Raw genomic sequence first — 22,568 nt, forward strand, 5'->3', positions numbered from 1 at the left:
GATCCCCACTTCTCCAGGGAAAGCGCACAAGCTTTGCTAGGTATGGCTTTGATGATATACGCGGTCAATCGTACTAGCGCTATGGCACCCAAAGCTCTTGCTCAGACTCCTGTACCTCCATACTACAGAATGAGCAGAATCTGAAGTAATTTAAAAGCAGTTTTCAGATGCCAGTTGAAAGCTATTTTATTGTCAGTGTATAATTTGAATTGTGAGTGTACACCTTTTATTGTGCGTTAATACCTTTTTGCTCTGGTAGTATTCACACAGCAGCGAGTAGGGTAGAGTGCAAAGTGAAGAAAACAGGACCCCATATGTAACACAGAGCGATAAAAGAACATAGCTGTTCCTGGAGATAGTGGCAATGCCAGTGCCGATCCCAAAGGACAGGTAGCCAAAGAAGTAGAGAGATCGGATACTGAAATACTCTTCCAGCTTCTCCAAAAGTGCTGTAGAAAATAAGAAACAGGTGATAAAACAGTAGCTGCATGGCTGTCGGTGGTCATGGTTCATATCTATTGGGTTGTCATACTTTGGATGGTGGTTTATTGGCGTTATGTATTGGGTGCTCTGTGTCAAATGGTAGTGCAACAGCAAAATACTATGAATGCTGGAAATCTGACATAAAAACAGAAAATGTTGGAAATACTCAGCAAGTCAGGCAGCATCGGTGGAGAGAGAAACAGTTAATTTTCATGGGCGGGGATATGGCTGGCGGTGGTGTGTTGGGCAACAGTCCGTGGGGCGACGGCATGTTGGGTGGTGGTGTGTACATTAGTTCCACACTGGGTACTACTTTCAGCCACTTTGCAATCGGGCGAGCTCTGTAAATAACTTCAACGTTAAGTTCTTCAAAGATGGTAGATCCTCACTGGGTAACTGGGGGTACACGGAGGATACACAGTGGGTAACTGGGGGTACATGGAGGATACACAGTGGGTAACTGGGGGCACACGGAGGATACACAGTGGGTAGCTGGGGGTACATGGAGGATACACAGTGGGTAACTGGGGGTACACGAAGGATGCACAGTGGGTAAATGGAGGTACATGGAGGATACACAGTGGGTAACTGGGGGCACACGGAGGATACACAGTGGGTAACTGGGGGTACACGGAGGATACACAGTGGGTAACTGGAGGTACACGGAGGATACACAGTGGGTAACTGGAGGTACACGGAGGATACACAGTGGATAACTGGGGGTACACGGAGGATACACAGTGGGTAACTGGGGGTACATGGAGGATACACAGTGGGTAACTGGGGGTACACGAAGGATACACAGTGGGTAAATGGAGGTACATGGAGGATACACAGTGGGTAACTGGGGGCACACGGAGGATACACAGTGGGTAACTGGGGGTACACGGAGGATACACAGTGGGTAACTGGAGGTACACGGAGGATACACAGTGGGTAACTGGGGGTACACGGAGGATACACAGTGGGTAACTGGGGGTACACGGAGGATACACAGTGGGTAACTGGGGGTACACGGAGGATTCACAGTGGGTAACTGGGGGTACACGGGGGATACTCAGTGGGTAACTGGGGGTATGTGGGAGATACTCAATGGGTAACTGGGTATATCGGAGATACTCAGTGGGTAACTGGGTAAATAGGAAATACTCGATGGGTAACTGGGGGTATAAAGCAGTTGTCTAATGAGTTACTGGAATTAAGATCTGAATAGAGAATATCTTATCCAAAATGACACTTTTTGAAAAGAATGACACTCTTTGAATTTAGTTCCACATTTGGAACGAAATCACTGCTTCTGAAAAAGGTTGTAACTCAATTTAACTGAGATTCAGATCTTGTTTTTTGTCGTGTTGAGTTCCAGAGATAAAATGTGTTTCGCAATCTCCTTACAGAGACTGAGCTCTGGGGTGTGACTGGCCAATTGAGAATTACCCTACTCTCAGGAGTTCCCCCACAGCTTGTGTACATCAATAAGGACAATAAAAAAACAGAAGAATGATGAAAATCTTAAATACAAACAGAAAATTCTGGAAATACACAGAGGTTCTACCAGCATCTGATAGAGAAAAGACAGGTTTTGACGTGTCGGGTAGAGATCTTTATCTCAGAAAACATTTACTTTTCCAGGTGTTGATGGGCCTGCCTTGCAAATCCAGATTTTCTATTTAATGCAGAAATCTCTGTGAAGAGTCTAAGCTAGGTTTACAGTCAGAATCAACTTTTTAACTGAGCTAAACATGGCCACCCAGTCCGCAGCAAGCATGGCCACCCAGTCTTCAGCAAGCATGGCCACCCAGTCCGCAGCAAGCATGGCCACCCAGTCTTCAGCAAGCATGGCCACCCAGTCCGCAATAAGCATGGCCACCCAGTCTGCAGCAAGCATGGCCACCCAGTCTTCAGCAAGCATGGCCACCCAGTCCGCAATAAGCATGGCCACCCAGTCCGCAATAAGCATGGCCATCCAGTCTGCAGCAAGCATGGCCACCCAGTCTGCAGCAAGCATGGCCACCCAGTCCACAGCATGGATGTCCACAGTTTTTGGTGTTTTACCAATACAATGCAAAATTACAGTATGTGCATATTTTGGTAAGTTGTTTATATTATTACACAGAATTCACAGCTCAGAAACAAACCATTTGACCCAACTGGTTTGTGGTTTATGCTCCATTCCACTTCATCGAATCCTATCAGCATATGCTTATTTTATTGTATACATGTTATATTGTTCTGCAGTCAAACATTTTTCCGGTGCTTAGGGGTCTCAGACCACCTTTCCTGATACTTTACAAGATTGATTACTGAATTCAATGCCCCAGATTCAATTTCTCTCTAAGTTGCCCATTTGTAGCAGGTAGATAGATCCATGACCGGTACTTGCATAGTGATTCTCATCCACTGAACTACAATCCTGGCCTAGACCCCCAGGTAAGGTCCACATGCAACACCATTTGGTGACTCAGTGCACCTGTTAACTGAGAGGCCAGGGTGAGGCATTGAGAGTCCTTGGCCTGGCTCTGTCTGGGATCTTGCTACATAGGGAGGGTGCAACTTTGACATCAGATGAGTGCAAACCCTAGATTGATGTGTAAATGGGGTCTCTGCTGACCTTCCACCGAAATTATGACAGACGTTTGGGAAAAGCCCCAGTAGAAACTTCCAGCATCTGTTACTGCTACTCTATCGCATTATTACATGGGTATTTGTTCAGCATAGATCCTGAGAGAGTTCCCCTCATCATTTCCTCCACTGAAGCTGTAAATCAGTCCCCTTCTCCTGAAGCAGCATTGCACCAAGTCCCACTATGTTAAGTTTTTTGCGGTTCATGATGGTTGTTAAACCAGACTGAATTTCTCGGGATAGCAACAAAAATAACTTCCAGAAACACCTGATGAGCAGAAGCGTGAGGTGAAGATAGGAACCACTAGCTGCCATGTTATCTGTTTGCTTATGGGATTCAGGGTAGTTGTAGCTCAGTGCTGGGTCAGCCTGTATACAACTGCAATCACATGCATTAACAGACCATGTCTCCCTCTCCAGACAACTGACAGTCACTTTCCTGTGATTGATGCCCACTCACCTGGAGCAGCTACTGCCTCTTCCATCAATGGCAGCCTCAGCGTGAGCCAATGACTTAATGCCTCGATGTCACTGGGTACTTACCATGTTACCAGTTTCTAAACCTACATCCCCCCATTCCAAGGAAGTCCTACAGCAAGTCTCACAGGTTTGCACGACCTACAGATTTCCATCATTAAACTTCTCTATTTATTGTTTTCATAGCAAAATATGTAGAAAGATAGAGTTTAGAGCACAGATGGTGGCCCTTCAGCCCATTGCACATGTGCTGCTAGTTACTCAAATGAACTTGTCCTTTCTAATCCCATTTTGCAAACCATCTTCATTCCCCCTTTTCAAATACTTATCTAATTCCTTTTTAAGTGATGATATCGCATATGCCTCTTACTTTTTGGCAAACCATCCCATATTTACCTGTCACCTTCCTTGCCATATGTGAAGCTGGGTTTTAAGTCCAAGTGATGAATTTAATTGTGGGGTACATCACTGTATGATGTCCTCATTCAATATCCACTCAGGTATTTTTCCAATAGAAATCTGGGAATAGCAGGCAAGAGCATGAACGCACACTGAGATTAGCTATTGTGATAAGGACCAAGGATCAAAGCCTGGACCCTCTGGTCATGGTGTAGCGCGTCTAATCATTGAGTTGTGGTGGAGAATGTCTAGTCATTCAGTCACTGCTGTTGAATGTCCAGTCACTGAATCATGGTATAGTATGTCTAGTCATTCAGTCACTGCTGTTGAATGTCCAGTCACTGAATCATGGTATAGTATGTCTAGTCATTCAGTCACTGCTGTTGAATGTCCAGTCACTGAATCATGGTATAGTATGTCTAGTCATTCAGTCACTGCTGTTGAATGTTCAGTCACTGAATCATGGTATAGAATGTCTAGTCATTGCATCGCTGGTGTAGAATATCTAGACATTGAGTTGCATTGGAGGATGTCTAGTTATTTACTTGTGGTGTAGACTGTCTAGTCATTGAATCATGCTGGAAAATGTTTAGTCATTGAATCATGGTGGAGAATGTCTAGACATTGAGTTGTGGTAGGCATTTAATAGATCTAATGAGCTGCAGTACAGAGATTTACTAAATGGACATTTTTACACAAATTCAATTGTGTCATATTTTGGCAAGCAATTTAACACACTTAACCAGATTCAACCATAAGATTTGTGGGGTCATTGGCAGAACAGCGGGAAACATAATGTGTGGCGAGAGGAAACTCAGGCAGTTGAGCCTCTGTGGAGCAGTCCTACGCACCAGGAGATCGAGTGCCCTACCTGAATAAAAAGCAGCGCTGAATGCGTAGACGCACATTCCCCAGCAGCCCACATTCACTCCCGTGTTGTAGTTCTGAAACGCTTCTGAGTCATGAGGGGCCTTGGGATCCCCACCATACACCACCTCTCCCATGAAATCCGTGTAAAAGAGCAGCATACCTTCAAAGGAGAGCCAGCCTGCAGAGACCGATCACATGGGGAGAAAGACACAAAGAACATGAGTAGGGTGGGAGACCAGACAGTCAATATCATAGAAGGCCATTAAGCCCATCATGCTCATTTCAAAGAGCCATCCAATTAGTCCCACTCCCCTGTTCTTTCCTCATAGCCCTGCAAATTTCTCCTTTTCAAGTATTTATCCAATTCATTTTAGAAAGTTGAATTTGCTTCCACCTTATAACAACTTGCTGCATATAATTTTTGTTCTTTTTCCAGTTAAATATGAGGTAGCAATTTAATATGTGAATTCAGAGTCTTGTACCATTTTTATGTTGGCAATCAGTGGTCAATGGGTGTGGGACTCCTGCCTCAAACAGCACAGTGTACATATAAAGGAGGTCCACATAACCAATGTTTGGGTCTTGCTGTACAATCACCAAAGCTACACTTAGAGCAGAACATTCACACAGCGGGACACAGGGATGGTGTTTCTGGGGGCTGGGACCCTGAGCAGTGTTTTAGGGAAGGTTTCTGTGGTCAGGTGACACCTGGTGGTGACACTGCAGAAACACAATAAACAGCTCAGAAATTGCAAAAAGGAAATTTAATCTTCTATTTATAACCTGCACACCCACCTTTATAGAGACCATGACTCCAGAGGTAATGGTACAGGGGACAGGAGGGAAACCATTGCTGGAGTTGCTCTAGTTATGATCAGAAAGGTAAGAATGGAACAAGATGAGGGCAGTCTCACGGAGCAGGACAATGGAGGAGAGGTATTGGAGGAGGATGGTGTGGTCAACCATGTCAAAGGCTGCAGACAGGTTGAGAAGGATGTGGAGGGTTAGTGTACCATAGTTACAGTTATAGAGGATGTTATTTGTGACTTTGGGTAGGGCTGGTTCAGTGCTGTGGGAGAGGCAATGTCATTGCTGTCTTCGTGGGATGTGCTCGATCTCTGTGCTTGTCCCCTATGCTGCTCCTGCTCCTTCCCCCTAGTTCAGTATTTACCAGCCTGACATTCAAAGACTGCTGAACAGTGAGAAACTGTACCTAAGAAGTGATTGACACACAGATTCCGCAGCGGTTTTGGCATCTGACAGATTGATGAGAACAAGAAAGATGTGGAGAGGGGCCTTTCAGATAATTCCCCTGATTCATTCAGGTCGGTTTCGTATTTCACTCCATTCAGCAAGATATTCGCAACCTGCAACAAGATTAAACTCAGTCATTGCAATCTGAGCACATCAACCCCTCCTCACAGGAGCTTGTCAGTTCATTCTGCATTTCTGTAATTTTTTGGTTTTCTCCCCTCCTTTCCTGAAGGTGCTGACAGTCACTGGGTTTCAGGTCCCCTCCTCTCCTGAAGGTGCTGACTCTCCCTAAAGTTCAGGTCATATTCTAGGTGTGTCAGCCTTGGCTCAGTTGGTAGCAATCTTATCTCTGAGACAGATGGTTGTGGGTTTAAGTCCCATTCCAGGACTTGAGCACAACAATCTAGGCTGACACTCCAGTGCAGTACTAGGAGACTGTTGGATGTGCAGTATTTTGGATGAGATGTTAAATTAAGGCCCTGCTTGCCCTCTCAGGTGGATATAAAAGATTCCATGGTATATTAAAAGAAGAGCAGGAGATTTTTCCCTGGTGCCTGACCAATATTTATCTCTCAATCAACATCACAAAAAAAAACATAATCTGGTCATTATTATATTGCTGTTTGTGGGAGCTTCCTGTGCACAGATTTGCTGCTGTGTTTCCTGTAGTACAACAGAAATAATGCTTCAGAAGTACTTTGTTGACTGTAAAGCGCTTGGGGACATCCAGTTGTTCTGAAAGGTGCTATGTAAATGCAAGTGTTTCTTTCTCCTGAGGTGCTGACTCTTACAGTGATTCTCAACATATCCTTCAACCCCACATACCCACCTTCTCAGAATCCCTTGATCGCTTCTCCCTCCAGACACACATCCACAGTAATTGTCTCTTGGACCTATTTACGCTCTGCTTCAATGTCCTTCCCTGTTAGCTTATTCCATAACTTCTTCATTACCTTTAGGTAAAAATGTTACTGCTTATTTCCTCTTTTTCCTAACTTTAATTCATTTCCTGTAGAATTTGAACCCCTCATTACAAGGAACAATTTACCTGCGAAGGAATAGGCCATTTCCCTATTTTTGAAACCAGTGTAAAATCAAACACTCCCAGGGTAGATACCGCACTAGTTTGATATGAAGTAAATCACCCTCTACACTGTCCCCTCAATGCTTTTTGTTCCCAGTTACCAATGTGACAGTTTTCCATTTTCCATATCAACTTGTGGCCCCTGGGATTGAGACTGATAATTTTGCAGTGACTGGTGGTGAATTGTGAGCCAATCTTGTGCTATGTAAATGCCATACTGACACCATACTAGACACAGCCTCAAATCCTTCTGAACCTTCACAGCCTTGTAATCATCCTAAAGCGACTGACATCTACACATGTAGCTCCGCTGTTTTAAGGGCTAGAGATTGCTGATGTGGGTGTTTTTTCCATCGTCCAATTGGTGATCAAACTGTGGCAGACTCCAGCCTTGGCACAGTGCCAGCAAAAGACGGCAGAACAATAAGATGCCAGGTATTTATGTAACACATGAATCATATATAAGGATCATTGTGCTCTCGGGGTAGTTAATCTGAAATACGCTTAAAACAGGTGCATGTGTAAGGAGCTCCAGCCCAGTCCATGGAAAGCTCAACCTTTTAAACATTTCAGTTTCCATTACCTCATCTAAGTACCTGGACAGTGAATGTTGACCTGTCCTTCCTGGGCTTTCAAAGCTGCGCCCCCATCCTCTCCCTCTTTAAATGATTACTTTTCATCTGTATTCACTATGGAGAAGGACAATGTAGGTGTAGTGATCAGGGAAGGGGATTGTGATATACTCGAACAAATTAGTGTTGAAAGGGAGGAGGTATTAGCGGTTTTAACAGGCTGAAAAGTGGATAAATCCCCAGGCCCAGATGAGATGTATCCCAGGCTGTTAAGTGAGGCAAGGGAGGAGATAGCAGGGGCTCTGACACAAATTTTCAAATCCTCTCTGGCCACTGGAGAGGTGCCAGAGGACTGGAGGACAGCAAATGTGGTACCATTATTCAAGAAGGGTAGCAGGGATAAACCAGGTAATTACAGGCCAGTGAGTCTAACATCAGTGGTAGGGAAACTATTGGAAAAATTCTGAGGGACAGGATTCATCTCCACTTGGAGAGGCAGGGATTAATCAGGGATAGTCAGCATGGCTTTGTCAGGGGGAGATCATGTCCAACAAACTTGATTGAATTTTTCTAGGAAGTGGCTAGATGTGTAGATGAGGGTAAAGCAGTTGATGTAGTCTACATGGACTTCAGTAAGGCTTTTGATAAGGTCCCACATGGGAGATTGGTTAAGAGGGTAAGAGCCCATAGAATCCAGGGCAATTTGGCAAATCGGATCCAAAATTGACTTAGTGGCAGGAGGCAGAGGGTGTTTGTTGAGGGTTGTTTTTACAGTTGGAAGCCTGTGGCCAGGGTGTACCGCAGGGATTGGTGCTGGGACCCTTGCTGCTTGTAGTGTACATTAATGATTTAGATGTGAATGTAGGAGGATGATCAGTAAGTTCGCAGATGACACGAAAATTGGTGGTGTCGTAAATAGTGAGAAGGAAAGCCTTAGATTACAGGACGATATAGATGGGCTGGTAAGGTGGGCAGAGCAGTGGCAAATGGAATTTAATCCTGAGAAGTGTGAGGTAATGCATTTCGGGAGGACTAACAAGGCAACGGAATATACAATGGATGGTAGGACCCTAGGAAGTACAGAGAGTCAGAGGGACCTTGGCGTACTTGTCCATAGATCACTGAAGGCAGCAGCACAAGTAGATAAGGTGGTTAGGAAGGCATCTGGCTCACTTGCCTTTATTAGCCGAGGCATAGAATATAAGAGCAGGGAGGTTATGAGGGAGCTGTATAGAATGCTCATTAGGCTACAGCTGGAGTACTATGTACAGTTCTGGTCACCACACTATGGGAAGGATGTGATTGCACTGGAGAGGGTGCAGAGGAGATTCACCAGGATGTTGCTTGGGCTGGAGCGTTTCAGCAATGAAGAGAGACTGGATAAGCTAGGGTTTTTTTCTTTAGAGTAGAGAAGGCTGAGGGGGGACTTGATTGAGGTATACAAAATTATGAGGGGCATTGATAGGGTAGATAGGAAGAAACTTTTTCCCTTAGCAGAGGTGTCAATAACCAGGGGGCATAGATTTAAGGTAAGGGGCAGGAAGTTTAGAGGGGATTTGAGGAAAAAAGTTTTCACCCAGAGGGTGGTGGGAATCTGGAACACACTGCCTGAAGGGATGGTAGAGGCAGGAACCCTCACAACATTTAAGATGTATTTAGATGAGCACTTGAAATGCCATAGCATACGGGCCCAGTGCTGGAAAATGGGATTAAAATAGATAGGTGCTTGATGGCCGGCACGGACACGTTGGGCCGAAGGGCCTGTTTCTGTGGTGTATAACTCTATGACTCTCTGATGTCCAAACACATACACTCTCACCAGGGGTCACTGGTCAGTGAGCAGGATCAGGAAGCCTGGCTGAGGCCAATTTTACCCCCAAAATACTGCCCCTGGCCAGTACCACAAGGCTGTGTATATAGTAAGCAGAGTCCCAGAGTGATTCTGCAGCCCATGTCATGGGCTCTTGCCTGACCTGGAATACACAAAATCTGGAGTGGTATTCTAAAGGTTGGGATTGAACAGAATTCAGTACCAGGGGTTACAAACTGAAGCCCAATGCCGGATGGCTACTGTGGTAAGGCTGTGCTGGAACATTCTAGACCTGAAGCAGCCTGAGCTCAGGGTCTGAAATGGTGAGAGAGCACAGACGTTCCAGTTGGGCGACTGCTGCTACTCTGAACCAGCGATGGTTGTGTCCCTAAACCCCAGGGTTGGATGTTTGTGTCGTTTACAGTACTCCCATAAAATGGCCCATGGGATTCCCAAATTCCGGATTGGAGCCATGCTGCTTTCCAAATGGCACAGGACTTTCCACAAGACTGATATGCTGCTGTAGGCCCCATCACCAGCTGTTAGATGCCAAGTTTTCCTGGATGGACCAGGTGTGCTTTACAATGATCATATGCTTCTGGGACCTGGCATTGTTTCCGGCAGGAACCAGCATCCAGCAATCCCACATCACTATTCCCTCCCTCAGAATTCCTGAACATTACCTAGCCGGAATCGTTTCTAGTTCAGATTCCTCACCACACTCAGATTACGATGAGACTACACCAAAAATGGTCTGGAATTTCTTGAGGCCAGAACCAGTCTGAATCCTGAGGGGGTTCTCCCTGTGGTGACAGACCAGGACTTTATTTTTTAATTCTTTCATGGGATGTGGGGACCAATGGCAAGGCCAGCATTTGTTATCCATCCCTTACTGCCCTTGACAATTTTCTAGGCCATTTCAGAAGGCAGAACTTTATTGCTGTGGGTCTGGAGTCACATGTAGGCCAGCAGTTTGCTTCCCTAAAGGACATTAGTGAACAGATGGTTTTTACAACAATCGATGATTTCATGACACTATTATTGAGACTAGCTTTCAATTCCAGATTTTTATTAATTAATTGAATTTGTTAATTAATTGTATTTAAATTCTACCAGCTGCTGTGGTGGGATATTAACCTATGACCCCAGGACATTAGCCTGGGCCTCTGGATTACTAGTTCAATGACATTACCACAGCACCACCGTCTCCTGTGAAGGACCTACTTACAGTTTGATATGACCAAGTGGCCACTTCAGAGGGGAGTTAAGAGTTAACCACGTTGGTGTGGGACTGGAGTCATGTGTAGGCCCAGATCAGATAGGAATGGCAGATTACCTTCCCTAAAGAAGATTAGTAAATCAGTCAGGACCTTACGACAATCTGACAGCTTCATGCTCACTTTTACTGATACCTGCTTTTTATTTCCTGATTTTTAAAACTGATATCAATTTCTCAAACAGCCCTGGTGGGGTTTGAATTCGTGTTCTTTGAATTATTAGTCCTGTAAGATTCCCAAATTACTCTGTCCCCTCACTGTGTTGTTTCTCCCCCTCACTGTGCTGTTTCTCCCCCTCACTATGCTGTTTCTCCCCCTCACTGTGCTGTTTGCCCCCTCACTGTGCTGTTCCCCCCCTCACTGTGCTGTTTCTCCCCCTCACTGTGCTGTTTGCCCCCTCACTGTGCTGTTTCTCCCCTTCACTGTGCTGTTTGCCCCCTCACTGTGCTGTTTCCCCCCCTCACTGTGCTGTTTCCCCCCCTCACTGTGTTGTTTCTCCCCCTCACTGTGTTGTTTCTCCCCTTCACTGTGCTGTTTCTCCCCTTCACTGTGCTGTTTCTCCCCTTCACTGTGCTGTTTGCTCCCCTCATTGCGCTGTTTGCCCCCCTGATCTATCTGTACCTGTTGGCTGAAGGTCACTGTCCTCCTCCGACTGTTGTCACCACCGTTTCCCAGGTAATTGTTCGGAATACTCAAAGTTTCGGGTCTTTTGAGAATTCCTGACGCTGGGTTTCGCGTGGCATCGAGCGATGAGACCTGCAGGTTCCCTGGATTCTCACTGACCACCGAGGACCCCACTTCCGGATTTTCCACCTCATCAGGTATCCGGGGGAGACTGCCGCTGAGTGTGTGTCTGGGCAAGCTGATGTATTGGTCATTGGCCCCTGTATAGCAGTCGATGAGGACTGTGTCAATGTAGGAGGTCCCATAGGATGAGGCAAACTCATTAATCCCGGTAAGAGAGCTGTCGCGGCTCATAAAACTCCCGTACTTGGGAGTCAGAGGGCTCAGTGGGGAAATGGGACTGGTCATGCTGGTGTACATCCGCGTGGCATTCTGGCTGGCCATCTGGCCTCCACCTTCTTCAAGAACCATCGGTGGAGAGGGAGGTAGAGCGAGACTGGGGCTCTTCATCACTTTCTTCCTTTTGCCCTGTGTGTTCAGCTGCTTTTCTGGGATACTGGTTAGTGTCAGGATGGTGGTTACGGTCAATGTTATTGCTGTGAAAATGTAGACAACCCGGTGCTGACCTCCTAACACTTTTCCAAAATTTGTCCGGTTCCACTTGATCGCACCGATGATGTAACCGAATCCGCCTCCCAGACCTGGATCGATTTGAAAGAAAAACATAATGCAGCAAAACGTTTGGGCAAATATGATTCCAGGTCCCAGTGAGTGTGTGACACAACATAAATCTGAATGGATCGAAGGGAAAGCAGAGGGCACAAGACTAGTACGTGAAGGAGACTGGGGGGAGAGCAGGCTTAGGAGACGGGTGGGGGGGAGTGCGCGAAGGAGACTGGGTGGGGCGGTGCACGAAAGAGATGGGGGCGGGGGGACCCCAATTCAATGATAATTGAAGGGCAGGTGCTGGAAATGGAAATGTCATACTGGGACAGACTCTGACTAGACCCCAGGTTGGACCGGACCCCAGAGTCTGACTGAGGCTGTTTAGCTCATGAAGCAGATAATGCTGAATGGAGACACACCTGCCAGGAGTGCATGGATATTCAGGCCTCGGTCCTGATCCTCCGGGCAGCAGACGTCCATCATGTAGGCGTGGCTTGGATTGTCTGCTGAGTCGGCACTGAAGTCCATTAACACCATGCCACAGATGGTCAGGATAATGCCCCATTTGTGATTAGTGGCCGTGTCAGCAATAGCAAGACCAATGTCCTGGCCATTGAGCAGCAGTGAGAGGCCGATCAGTGCACCTGGAACAGAACAATATGAAACAGAATCAAACCCGGAACAGGATCAAACCTGGACCAGAACAACAAGGAGACAGGATCAAAACCGGAAACAGGATCAAAACCGGAAACAGGATCAAACCCGGAAAGAACAAGAAGACAGGATTAAAGCTGATAGCAGATCAAACTCAGAAGAAAATCAAACCCGAATACCAAAATCAAACTCGGATCAAACCAACAGGATCAGAACCAGATTAAACAAGAACCAGAATCAAACCAGGATATAGAATCAAACCTGGATCAAAACTCGATAAGGACCAGTGGTTCAGAATAAAATCAAAGTAGGAATAATGGACAGCACAATAGGAACAGACCAAAACCCTTGCCTTGCAACATGGAGCAGCAGCACCTACTCACCATATCCCACTACCCCACCATATCCCTTGATACTTTCTCTAGAAACACATCAAATTACCCCGACCCCATTCACTCTGTTTCAATGCCCTCTTTTGGTAATTCATTCCATAGCCCGGCTATCCTTTGAATGAAAAAGTTCCCCAACGTCCGTCCTCACTCCTAACATTCTTCTGTTTAACTAGTGTCCTGGGTCTTAAATCCTACATCTCCGGGAACTAATCATGCACTCAAGTGTTCAGTCACTTCAGAAGCCCAGCCCAACATCATGAACCTTTCCTCAGGACTGAGGTTCTCCTGAGAGGTTCCGACTCTTTGTAACTCACCGACTGCCAGCACCAGTATGAAGGGTCTGCGCCGGCCAAAACGAGAGGAGCAGCTGTCACTCCAGGCACCCAACACAGGCTGAACCAAGAAACCTGCAACCACAAACAACCAGGTGTGAGACTGAGACCCTCCCGCAAATAACCCCACAGTAACACCAGCCCTCCCGCAAATACCCCCACGGTAAGTAACACCGCCCCATTTGCAATTAACCCCACAATAACACCCCACCCGCAATTAACCCCACAGGAACACCGTCCCGCCCGCAATTAACCCCACAGGAACACTGCCCCGCCTGCAATTAGCCCCACAATAACACCACCCCTCCCGCAAGTAACCCCACAGTAACACAGCCCCTCCCACAAATATCCCCACCCCGCCTGTAAATGCCCCCACAGTAAGACATCCCTCTCGCAAATGCCCCCACAGTAACACCAGCCCTCCTGAAAATAACCCCACAGCAAGTGACACCGTCCCACCTGCAAATACCCCACAGTATGTAACACCACCCCCATGCAAATAACCCTACAGTAAATAATGCTGCCCCGATGCAAATAACCCCACAGCGTGTAACACTTTCCCTCCCTGCAAATACCCTCACAGTATGTTACACCACCCCTCCCTGCAAATACCTCACAGTATGTTACACCACCCCTCCCTGCAAATATCCACCACAGTTCATAACACTGAACCATCTCCCACAAATACCCTCCACTGTAACTCCACACGCTTTCATGGTGACACTGTACCCCATCAAACTCTCATCCATCTCCCCCTTTCTCTACTTCCCCTTCCTTCCACCTCCCTTTTCCCTCCATTCTCCCATTTCCTCCCTCCTCTGTCCCCCTCCTATTCTCGTCCTCAAAAAACAAGCACTGTCGCCCTTTCTAACGATGCTGGGATGTCTGTGCCTCTGTAACAGTCATGAATATAATCATTTAGGTGGAAGCTATAAAAGTACATGAGGGAGAAAGGAATAGAAGGATAGGCTGATAGGATTAGATGAAGAGGAGTGGGAGGAAGCTCATGTGGAGCATAAATACTGTCATGGACCAGTTGGGCCGAATGGCCTGTCTCTGTGCTGTAAATGCCATGTTATCTCACAGAAATCTGAAGTAAAAGGGAAAATGGAGAAGGGAGAGAAAGATAACATAGATAAAGTGGGTATGAGATAAGAAAAGAGAGAGAATACATGGACCCCATTGGCCCCTTCCTGTGTCTATGTGATAGGCACCATGTTTATGGTTTCATTACAACATTTCAAAAGGACTCCATTAGCTGTAAAGCATGTTGGGATGTCCTGAGGTCTTGAAAGGTGCTACAGAAATGGCAGTAGGATCAGAGAAACAGCAGGAGGCCATTTAGTCCCTTGAGTCTGTTCCACTGTTCAATGATATCATGGTGATCTGTAACCTAACTCCATATTCCCACCTTTGTCCCACATCTCTTAATACCTTTAGTTACCACAAATCTATCAATCTCAGATTTAAAGTTAACAATTGATATTGTATCAATTGCCATTTGTGGAAAAGAGTTCCAAACTTCTATTCCCCTTTGTGTGTAAAGAATTTCCTAATTTCACTTCTGAAAGGTCTGGCTCTAATTTTTAAATTATGTCCCCTAGTCCTAGACTCCCCAACCAATGGAAATATCTACCCTATCTGTTCCCCTTAATATCTTGAAAACTTTGATCAGATCACAATTTAGCCTTCTAAATTCCAGGGAGTACAACCCTAGTTTGTCAATTCTCTCCTCATAATTTAACCTTGGAGTCCAGGTATCATTCTGCTAAATCTGCATTGTATTCCTCCAAGGCCAATATATCCTTCCTAAAGTGTAGTGCCCTGAACTGCTCACAGATCTCCAGTTGTGATCTAACCAAGGCTTTGAATAGCTGAAGCATGACTTCTACTCTTCTGTATTATAGTTCTCGAGATATAAAAAGCCAGCACTCCATTAGTCTTTTTGATTATTTTCAGTAATTGTTCATGACATTTTAATGATCTGTGTACCTGGATCCCCAAATCTCTTTGGACCTCCACTATTTCAAGCTTATCACTTAGAATGTGCCCTGTTCTATCGTGAAGTGCACGACCTCACATTTGTCTACATTGAAATCCATTTTGTTTTTCCCACTCACTTAATCCATTAATATGTCTTTGTAATTTTATGCTTCTATCTATATGGCTTACAATGCCACCTACTTTTGTGTCATTGGCAAATTTGGATATGTGATTTTATATCCCACCATCTAAGTCATTAAAAAATATGGTGAATAGTTTATGCCCCAACACTAATCTTTACAGGACACCACCAGTCACACCCTGCCAATTAGAGTACCTGCCTATTATCCCTACTCTCTGTCTCCTGCCACTGAGCCAATTTCCTAATCAAGTCAATAATTTATCCTCAATTCCATGAGTTTCAACTTTAGCTAACAGTCTCTTATGAGGGACTTTATCAAATGCCTTCTGGAAGTCCATATACATAACATCCATAGACATTCCCCTGTCCACTACTTTAGGCATCTCTTCAAAAAATTCAAGTCAGTTCATTAGTCATGACATACCCTTTACAAATCCATGCTGGCTGTCGCTGATCAGCTGAAAATTTTCAAGGTTTTCAGTCACCCTGTCCTTAATTATAGACTCTACCTAAATTTCCTGACAGCAGATGTTAGGCTAACTGGTTTCCATCTCTCACCTTTCTCAAATAGCAGAGTGATGTGCAATTTTCCAATCTAAAGGAGTGGTTCCCAAATCGAGAGAACTTTGGAAGACTATAGCTAGGACATATGCAATGTTCTCACCGACTTCCTTTAAAACCCTGGGATGGAAACAATCTGGTTCTGGGGATTTGTCACTCTTTAGTGTCACAAGTCTTTCTTTTTAGGGCACAAGTTGCCTCCTGCCCTATGAAGAGAGGTTGGGGAAACTGGGCCTGTATTCTCCAGAGTTTCAAAGAATAAGAGGTGATCTCATTGGAACCTACAAAATACTTAAAAGGGATAGACAGGGTAGATGCAGGGAAGACGTTTCCCTGGTTGGGAGTCGAGAACCAGGGGACACAATTTCAAAATAAGGGGGAAGCCACTTAGGACAGAGATAAGGAGAAATTTCTTTACTCAAAGAGTTGTGAATCTTTGGAATTCTCTACCCCAGAGGGCTGTGAAAGCTCAGTCATTGAGTATGTTTAAAGTAGAGATTGACAGATTTCTAAATACCAGTGACATAAAGGGATATGGGGCTAGTGTGGGAAAAAAGCACTGAAGTGGAAGATCAGCCATAACTATATTGATGGCGGATCAGGCTCGATGGGCTGAATGGCCTACTCCTGCTCCTATGTTCCTATGTACACAGGTTGTGGCTTTGTCAAGTCAGACTTGACTGCCATGGCCAGTCCAACAGCAGGGCTAGGCCCCAGTGTCTAACTACACGTAGCACCCACTGAATATACACTGAGGAAATGTACTGTACCTAATATGGGACTGATGAACCAAACCATGCTGTACAGTTGATCTGGTAAACCCATCTGTAGGAGGATAGGGGTGACATAGGCTGTCTCCATTGCATAGCTGAATTCAATCCCAAACAAAATACACCCATTGAAAAGCAGTTGCCAGAAGGAGTGTCGCGGTGGGATCTCACTGAAGTCGATGAGCTCGATGGGAATGGGAGTGTTGGGAGGGGGAGGGGGGGACGGCCGGATGAACTTCCTTCTTTTGGGATGCCGCTTGTAATTGTTGGCACGGTGACTGATGTGTTGGGTAGTGGAATGGGGGAAAGCACAGGCCGGGGGGCACCAGTTTGCCTGAGAAGTTGGGTTTGGAAAGAGGGCGTCGCTAGGGGTGGTTGTGTTTGGGGAGGTCATGGTGTTGCCCTGGTACCTTCCCTCCGATTAACTTCTTTCTGCAGAGGAAAGACAGAAAACTGTGTTATGTACATGGTAATCACAAGCAACTGCTTAACAATCCAGGCTTCACCACCTGACAGTTCTCGCATTCTTTGCCACAGTCCTGCCGATTTGGGGGGATTGTGGAACAGGGATCCTGACAGACATTTCTACCTCTCTAACTCAGAAATGCTGTGACAGATTAAAGCCCCACTCACACCAGTGTTGCCCCAGCAAAGATTCAGAATCAAAGCTGAGGACTGCTTGGTCTGTTTGTCTCAGATGCTGACAGGACAGTGCATTTGGCCCTGGAGAAACTGCAGGGGTGGAGTTGGCAGGTGCTCCATGTCCGATAATCCTCTTCAATTTTGTTCAGCTTAAACAGTGATAGTTGGTGACATCACTGGGAGTTTGATGCTCCTGGAGGTGTTATTGAGTCGGGTGTCACTAGGGAGATTCTGAGAAGTTCTTCTTGCCCGAGACAGGGTCTCTCCAGTATTACTTCAATTTAAGGGCACTCCGTTAGCTCAGTAACAGCACCAAGGTGCTTCCCAGACAGTAAGTAGCCCTCGATCGTTGAAGCAAAACAAGAAGGGTAGATTTGCTCAGTTAATGGCTCAACAGGAATGTTACTGTGCAGAGAGATTCTCCCATCAATTCCCCCATAAGAAAATGAAAGCTGATCTTTTCTATACACAAATGGAAATACTACAGATTCTGGAAACACTCAGCAGGTCAAGCAGCATCTGTGGAGACAGAAACAGAATGAACCTTTCAGGTATGGACCCTCTGCTCGTCTCTACCTGACTGTTGAAGGTAGGAGGCTGATACAGACTTTATTAGGGACCATCTGCAGCAAGTCAGGGACAGAATGTGGGCTAACACTGTAACCTGCTCCCAAACTAGGACAATTGTATCGCCCCAGCTGGCTGAAATCTGCTAGCTCAGCACATACCTTTAGAATGAGGTCTCAACACGTAAAACTTCATAGAGGCCAAAACACCCAATCTGGGAGCCTTCCTGTGATCCCAGGTGGATCTGCCAATGAAATGTGGGAATCTGTGACACGAGGAGTTCATTCAGGTGCAGGTTAAAAGAAGGGAATCAAACTCAACCGCTGATGATGACCTGGAGACAGAATATAGAAGAGAAGAGAAAAGCAGTCAGGTTGGGGGAGGGGTTTTGTGGAGGAGGGAAGTGTGGACTGGAGGGTGTGCGTGAGCGAGGGGGGTGTGTTGAGGGCGGGAAGTGTGGGCTGGAGGGAGTGTGGGGGAGAGGGAGTTGTGGGGGGGGTTGTGTCGGGGGGAAGGGGAGTGCGGCAGGGAGGGTTGTGCTTTGGGGAGGGGAGGGAAATAAATGAGAAAACAGATTTGCTCTCTGACCTTGTTCCAGGTCACAGATACATGAAATGGACATAGGGCACTCACACTCTCTCACCAACTCATACGCTATCTTATTTACTTACATTTCCTCTCAGTCTTTCATACTCTCATACACACTCCCACATTCTCTTGCTCACACTCACATACACACACACTTGAATTCTCTCACTCGCTGTCTTACTCTCACTCACATACACACTCATAAACAGTCACACACTCATGTGCACAAACATGAATTCACATTCACACACAGTCACAAATTCACTTAGACAATCATACTCTCTTATCTGTGCACTCTCACACTGAGATACACAAGGAATTAAATACATAGGGATATATTGGATTTATATATATGTGTATATATATATATATATATATATATATGCTAGATAGATGTACTAGTTATGATCCATATGCCACATAGTAGCTTTACCTATCTGTACTGTGTAGATGTTGTATAGTTGCACAGTCTTATTTGTTTAATTTAAACATTCAGATTGATTTCAGTCCTGCAGCCAACACATCACTAGCTAAGCACTCTCGGCTCTCTATATACAGGATCCCAACAACACGATGCTTTAGGTGTGGCTTAAAATATTAACAGTTTTCCACAGTTGACTGCCCTGGGAAGAGCTGACACATTGCTGATAGATCTCTGTGATAGGGATACTGGAGGCAGAGGAGCAGGGAGAGCAGGCCCACTATGGAGCAGCTCTATTCCAGCTTGTCTCTCACAGCGAATTGCTGCATTAGAACGTCACGCAGGCAATCCGCAAAACTCTCCTTCAATTTAAGCCGTGCCTTTTAAAAAATATATAATTTATTGCTGCTGAGAATTCACAACACAGTTAGTAGAATCAACAACTCTCTGATTTTAAAAAGGATTCTTATAATAATTTTTATTATCGTACTTCCTTAAACAGCAGCATTTCACACCTTGACTTAAATACTTTGCGTTTTTTGCAGTCGCTCTCTTGGTGTCTCTGATTACTCCTGACAGATCCCCACACTCTCATTGTTTCAATCTTGTGATTTATTTGCTTTGAATAAAAGGCGGCTGCAAACTGACCAGAGTTAACAAAAGCCACTTCCGCTAGTCATCCTCCCTCATCCTACAGCTCTCTCAGCATGTGACAGGGAGAGGCAAGCTGCAGAGTAACAGGAACCCATCACCCATCCTCCTCACCAGCTTAGGCTGCTCATGTTTCTCAGCAGCCTGCGCACAAAAGCTCAGTCTGAGATTGGCTGTAATTACCTCTGTCTAGGCTGCTTCTTATATCCTGTTCCTGGGGTGGGGAGTTCTGGCCTGCTCCTCCTCCTCCTGCATGTTTCCTTTCTTCAGTCACTCATTTTCTCTCCATTGCTCTCTTTCCCCCTCCTGCATTATGCCACCACTGTGCAGCGACTGATCCTGGAGGCAGCTCAGGCCCTGACACTGCACTAGTACCAGCACAAGAGGCAGGTGCAGCCTTACCGACCAATGGGAAGGCAGAACTCAGACCCAAAGCTCCCTTGTTACAAAGCCTGTGTGTGGTTAAAAAATCCCAAACTTACCAATAGCAGGGCGGAGAGCAAATCCCAGCATTCAAGGCCCACAGAATTCATGAGGGAAAACCTGTGCAGCAAAGAGAGGAGCAGTGAGGGGGAGAGGCAGAGGAGAGGGGGAAAGGGGTGGGGAAGGTGAGGGACAGCGTCAGGGAAGGGGGCAATGGGAGGGGTGAGAGGCATAGGAAGGGGCAGTGAGGTGGTGGGGAGGAGGCATCAGGGGACAGGGAGAGTATGTGGACACTGAGTAGTGGGGGAGGGGATGGAGAGTGTCAGGATAGTGGGCAGTGAGACGAGGCAGGGGTAGTTATAGGGAAGGAGGTCATCACGGGAGGTGCGGCGGGGGGTAGCAAGTGTGTGTCTGTGTTGTGTGTGTGTCTATGTGTATATATTTTGTGTGTGTTACTGTGCTCTGCGTATGTGTGCCTGTGTTGGGTGTGTGTGTCTGTTTTGTGTGTGTATTTGTGCTCTGTGTGTTTCTATGTTTTGTGTATGTTTACATTTTGTATGTGTATGTGTCCTGTGTGCGTCTGTGTTGTAGATTCATAGAGTCGTAGGGCGGAATTTAATCTGGCCCACAGGAGCAGATAGCGAGGCTGGGGTGAGGGGGCCAGAGAATCAGGAGGGATGGTGGGCTGGTGGAGTGCCCGTCGCTTTCCCGACTGTGTCCAATTCAATCAGGGGCGAGGAATGTCGAGGGCAGCCTTCCCACCCAGAGGCCAATTGAGGCCCGAAAGTGGCCAGTTCAGGGCCACATAGAGGCCTCTTCCTGCCTCTGCTGGTACTCTCCTCCATGTGGGGAGTGGTGGGGGGTCTTCTTGACCAGGCACCCGGTGGCCCACGGAGGCCCCCTTGGCGGCAAGGGCCGCCCTGCTTTTCTCCATTACTAATCTAAATCTTATGATATGATGATGACTGTTACCCAAGTATTCACCCCTAGACACTTAGTCCACGTGGCCCACCTCATTTCCCAGCAGCAGATCCAGCAATGCCTCCTTCCAGGTTGGACTGAGAACATATTGGACAAAGAGGTTCTCAAGAACACATTTCAGAAGTTCCTCCCACACCTTTCCCTTTATTCTATCATTATCCCATTTATATTTAGGTGATTAAAGTCCCCCAATATCACATCTCCGTAATTCCCCTGCAGATCATCTCCTCTATCTCTCTCACTACTTGGAGGCCTATGGAATACCCCCAGTTTCTGTTTCTCAACTCTAACCAAATGGATTCTGTCATTGCCCCATCAAGGACACTCTCCCTTTCCAACACTACAGTGTCTTCTTTGATCAGTGCTGTCACCCGAGCTTCCTTTCCTCTCCCCTATCTTTTCTGAACTCTTAGTATCCATGAATGATAAGCACCAGTCCTCACCATTTTTAAGGCACGTTTCCGTTAATGCCACTACATCATATTCCCACATGGCTATTTGTGCTTGTAGCTCACCAACCTTATTCACCACACTTTGTGATTTTCTATACATGTATTGTAAACCTGACTTTGTATTCCTCATAGTCCTTCTTATTCTTCTTCTTTGGCCTACTTATCTCGAGAGACAATGGGTAAGTGCCTGGAGGTGGTCAGTGGTGTGTGGAGCAGCACCTAGAGTGGCTATAAAGGCCAATTCTAGAGTGACAGGCTCTTCCACAGGTGCTGCAGAAAAATTTGTTTGTCGGGGCTGTTACACAGTTGGCTCTCCCCTTGCGCCTCTGTCTTTTTTCCTGCCAACTACTAAGTCTCTTCGACTCGCCACACTTCAGCCCTGTCTTTATGGCTGCCCGCCAGCTCTGGCGAACGCTGGCAACTGACTCCCACGACTTGTGATCAATGTCACAGGATTTCATGTCGCGTTTGCAGACGTCTTTAAAGCGGAGACATGGACGGCCGGTGGGTCTGATACCAGTGGCGAGCTCGCGGTACAATGTGTCTTTGGGGATCCTGCCATCTTCCATGCGGCTCACATGGCCAAGCCATCTCAAGTGCCGCTGACTTATTCTGCTCCTATCTAATAGGGTACTATTTTCTTCACTAGTACTGTTACACCTCTATGGACCTTATTCCGCTTTTCTACTTCTTATGCTGGTGCCCATTCCCCTGCCAATTCAGTTTAAACCCTCCCCAACCACACTAGTGAACCTCCCCATGAGCACATTGATCCCAGTCCTGTTGAGGTGCAACCCGTCCCTTTTGGATAGGTGACTCCTGCACAGAACTGATTCTAATGCCCAAGAATCTGAAGCGCTCCCTCCTGTACCAT

At 46.2% G+C, this 22,568-nt stretch overlaps 1 protein-coding gene across 3 annotated transcripts in view; it reads right to left on the bottom strand.

Moving 5' to 3' along the window:
• slc45a1 (solute carrier family 45 member 1) overlaps positions 1-20,190 on the bottom strand; it is a 32,119-nt gene extending 11,929 nt beyond the window's left edge. The window contains exons 1-9 of one of the 3 annotated variants that reach the window (XM_068016768.1): positions 20,022-20,190; positions 18,340-18,512; positions 16,970-17,401; positions 13,496-13,588; positions 12,555-12,779; positions 11,467-12,170; positions 6,062-6,215; positions 4,850-5,026; positions 244-449 (exon numbers count right to left, since the gene is read on the bottom strand). In XM_068016768.1, coding sequence (XP_067872869.1) covers positions 244-449; positions 4,850-5,026; positions 6,062-6,215; positions 11,467-12,170; positions 12,555-12,779; positions 13,496-13,588; positions 16,970-17,363 — 1,953 coding nt within the window. In that variant the 5' untranslated portion in view covers positions 17,364-17,401; positions 18,340-18,512; positions 20,022-20,190. The remainder of the gene's footprint in view (positions 1-243; positions 450-4,849; positions 5,027-6,061; positions 6,216-11,466; positions 12,171-12,554; positions 12,780-13,495; positions 13,589-16,969; positions 17,402-18,339; positions 18,513-20,021) is intronic. The other 2 variants (XM_068016769.1, XM_068016770.1) reach the window with 2 other exon arrangements.
• Between the last annotated feature and the right edge of the window lie 2,378 nt (positions 20,191-22,568).

The sequence above is a fragment of the Heterodontus francisci genome, chromosome 37 (assembly GCF_036365525.1).
Source record: "Heterodontus francisci isolate sHetFra1 chromosome 37, sHetFra1.hap1, whole genome shotgun sequence".
NCBI classification, from domain to species: Eukaryota; Metazoa; Chordata; class Chondrichthyes; order Heterodontiformes; family Heterodontidae; genus Heterodontus; species Heterodontus francisci.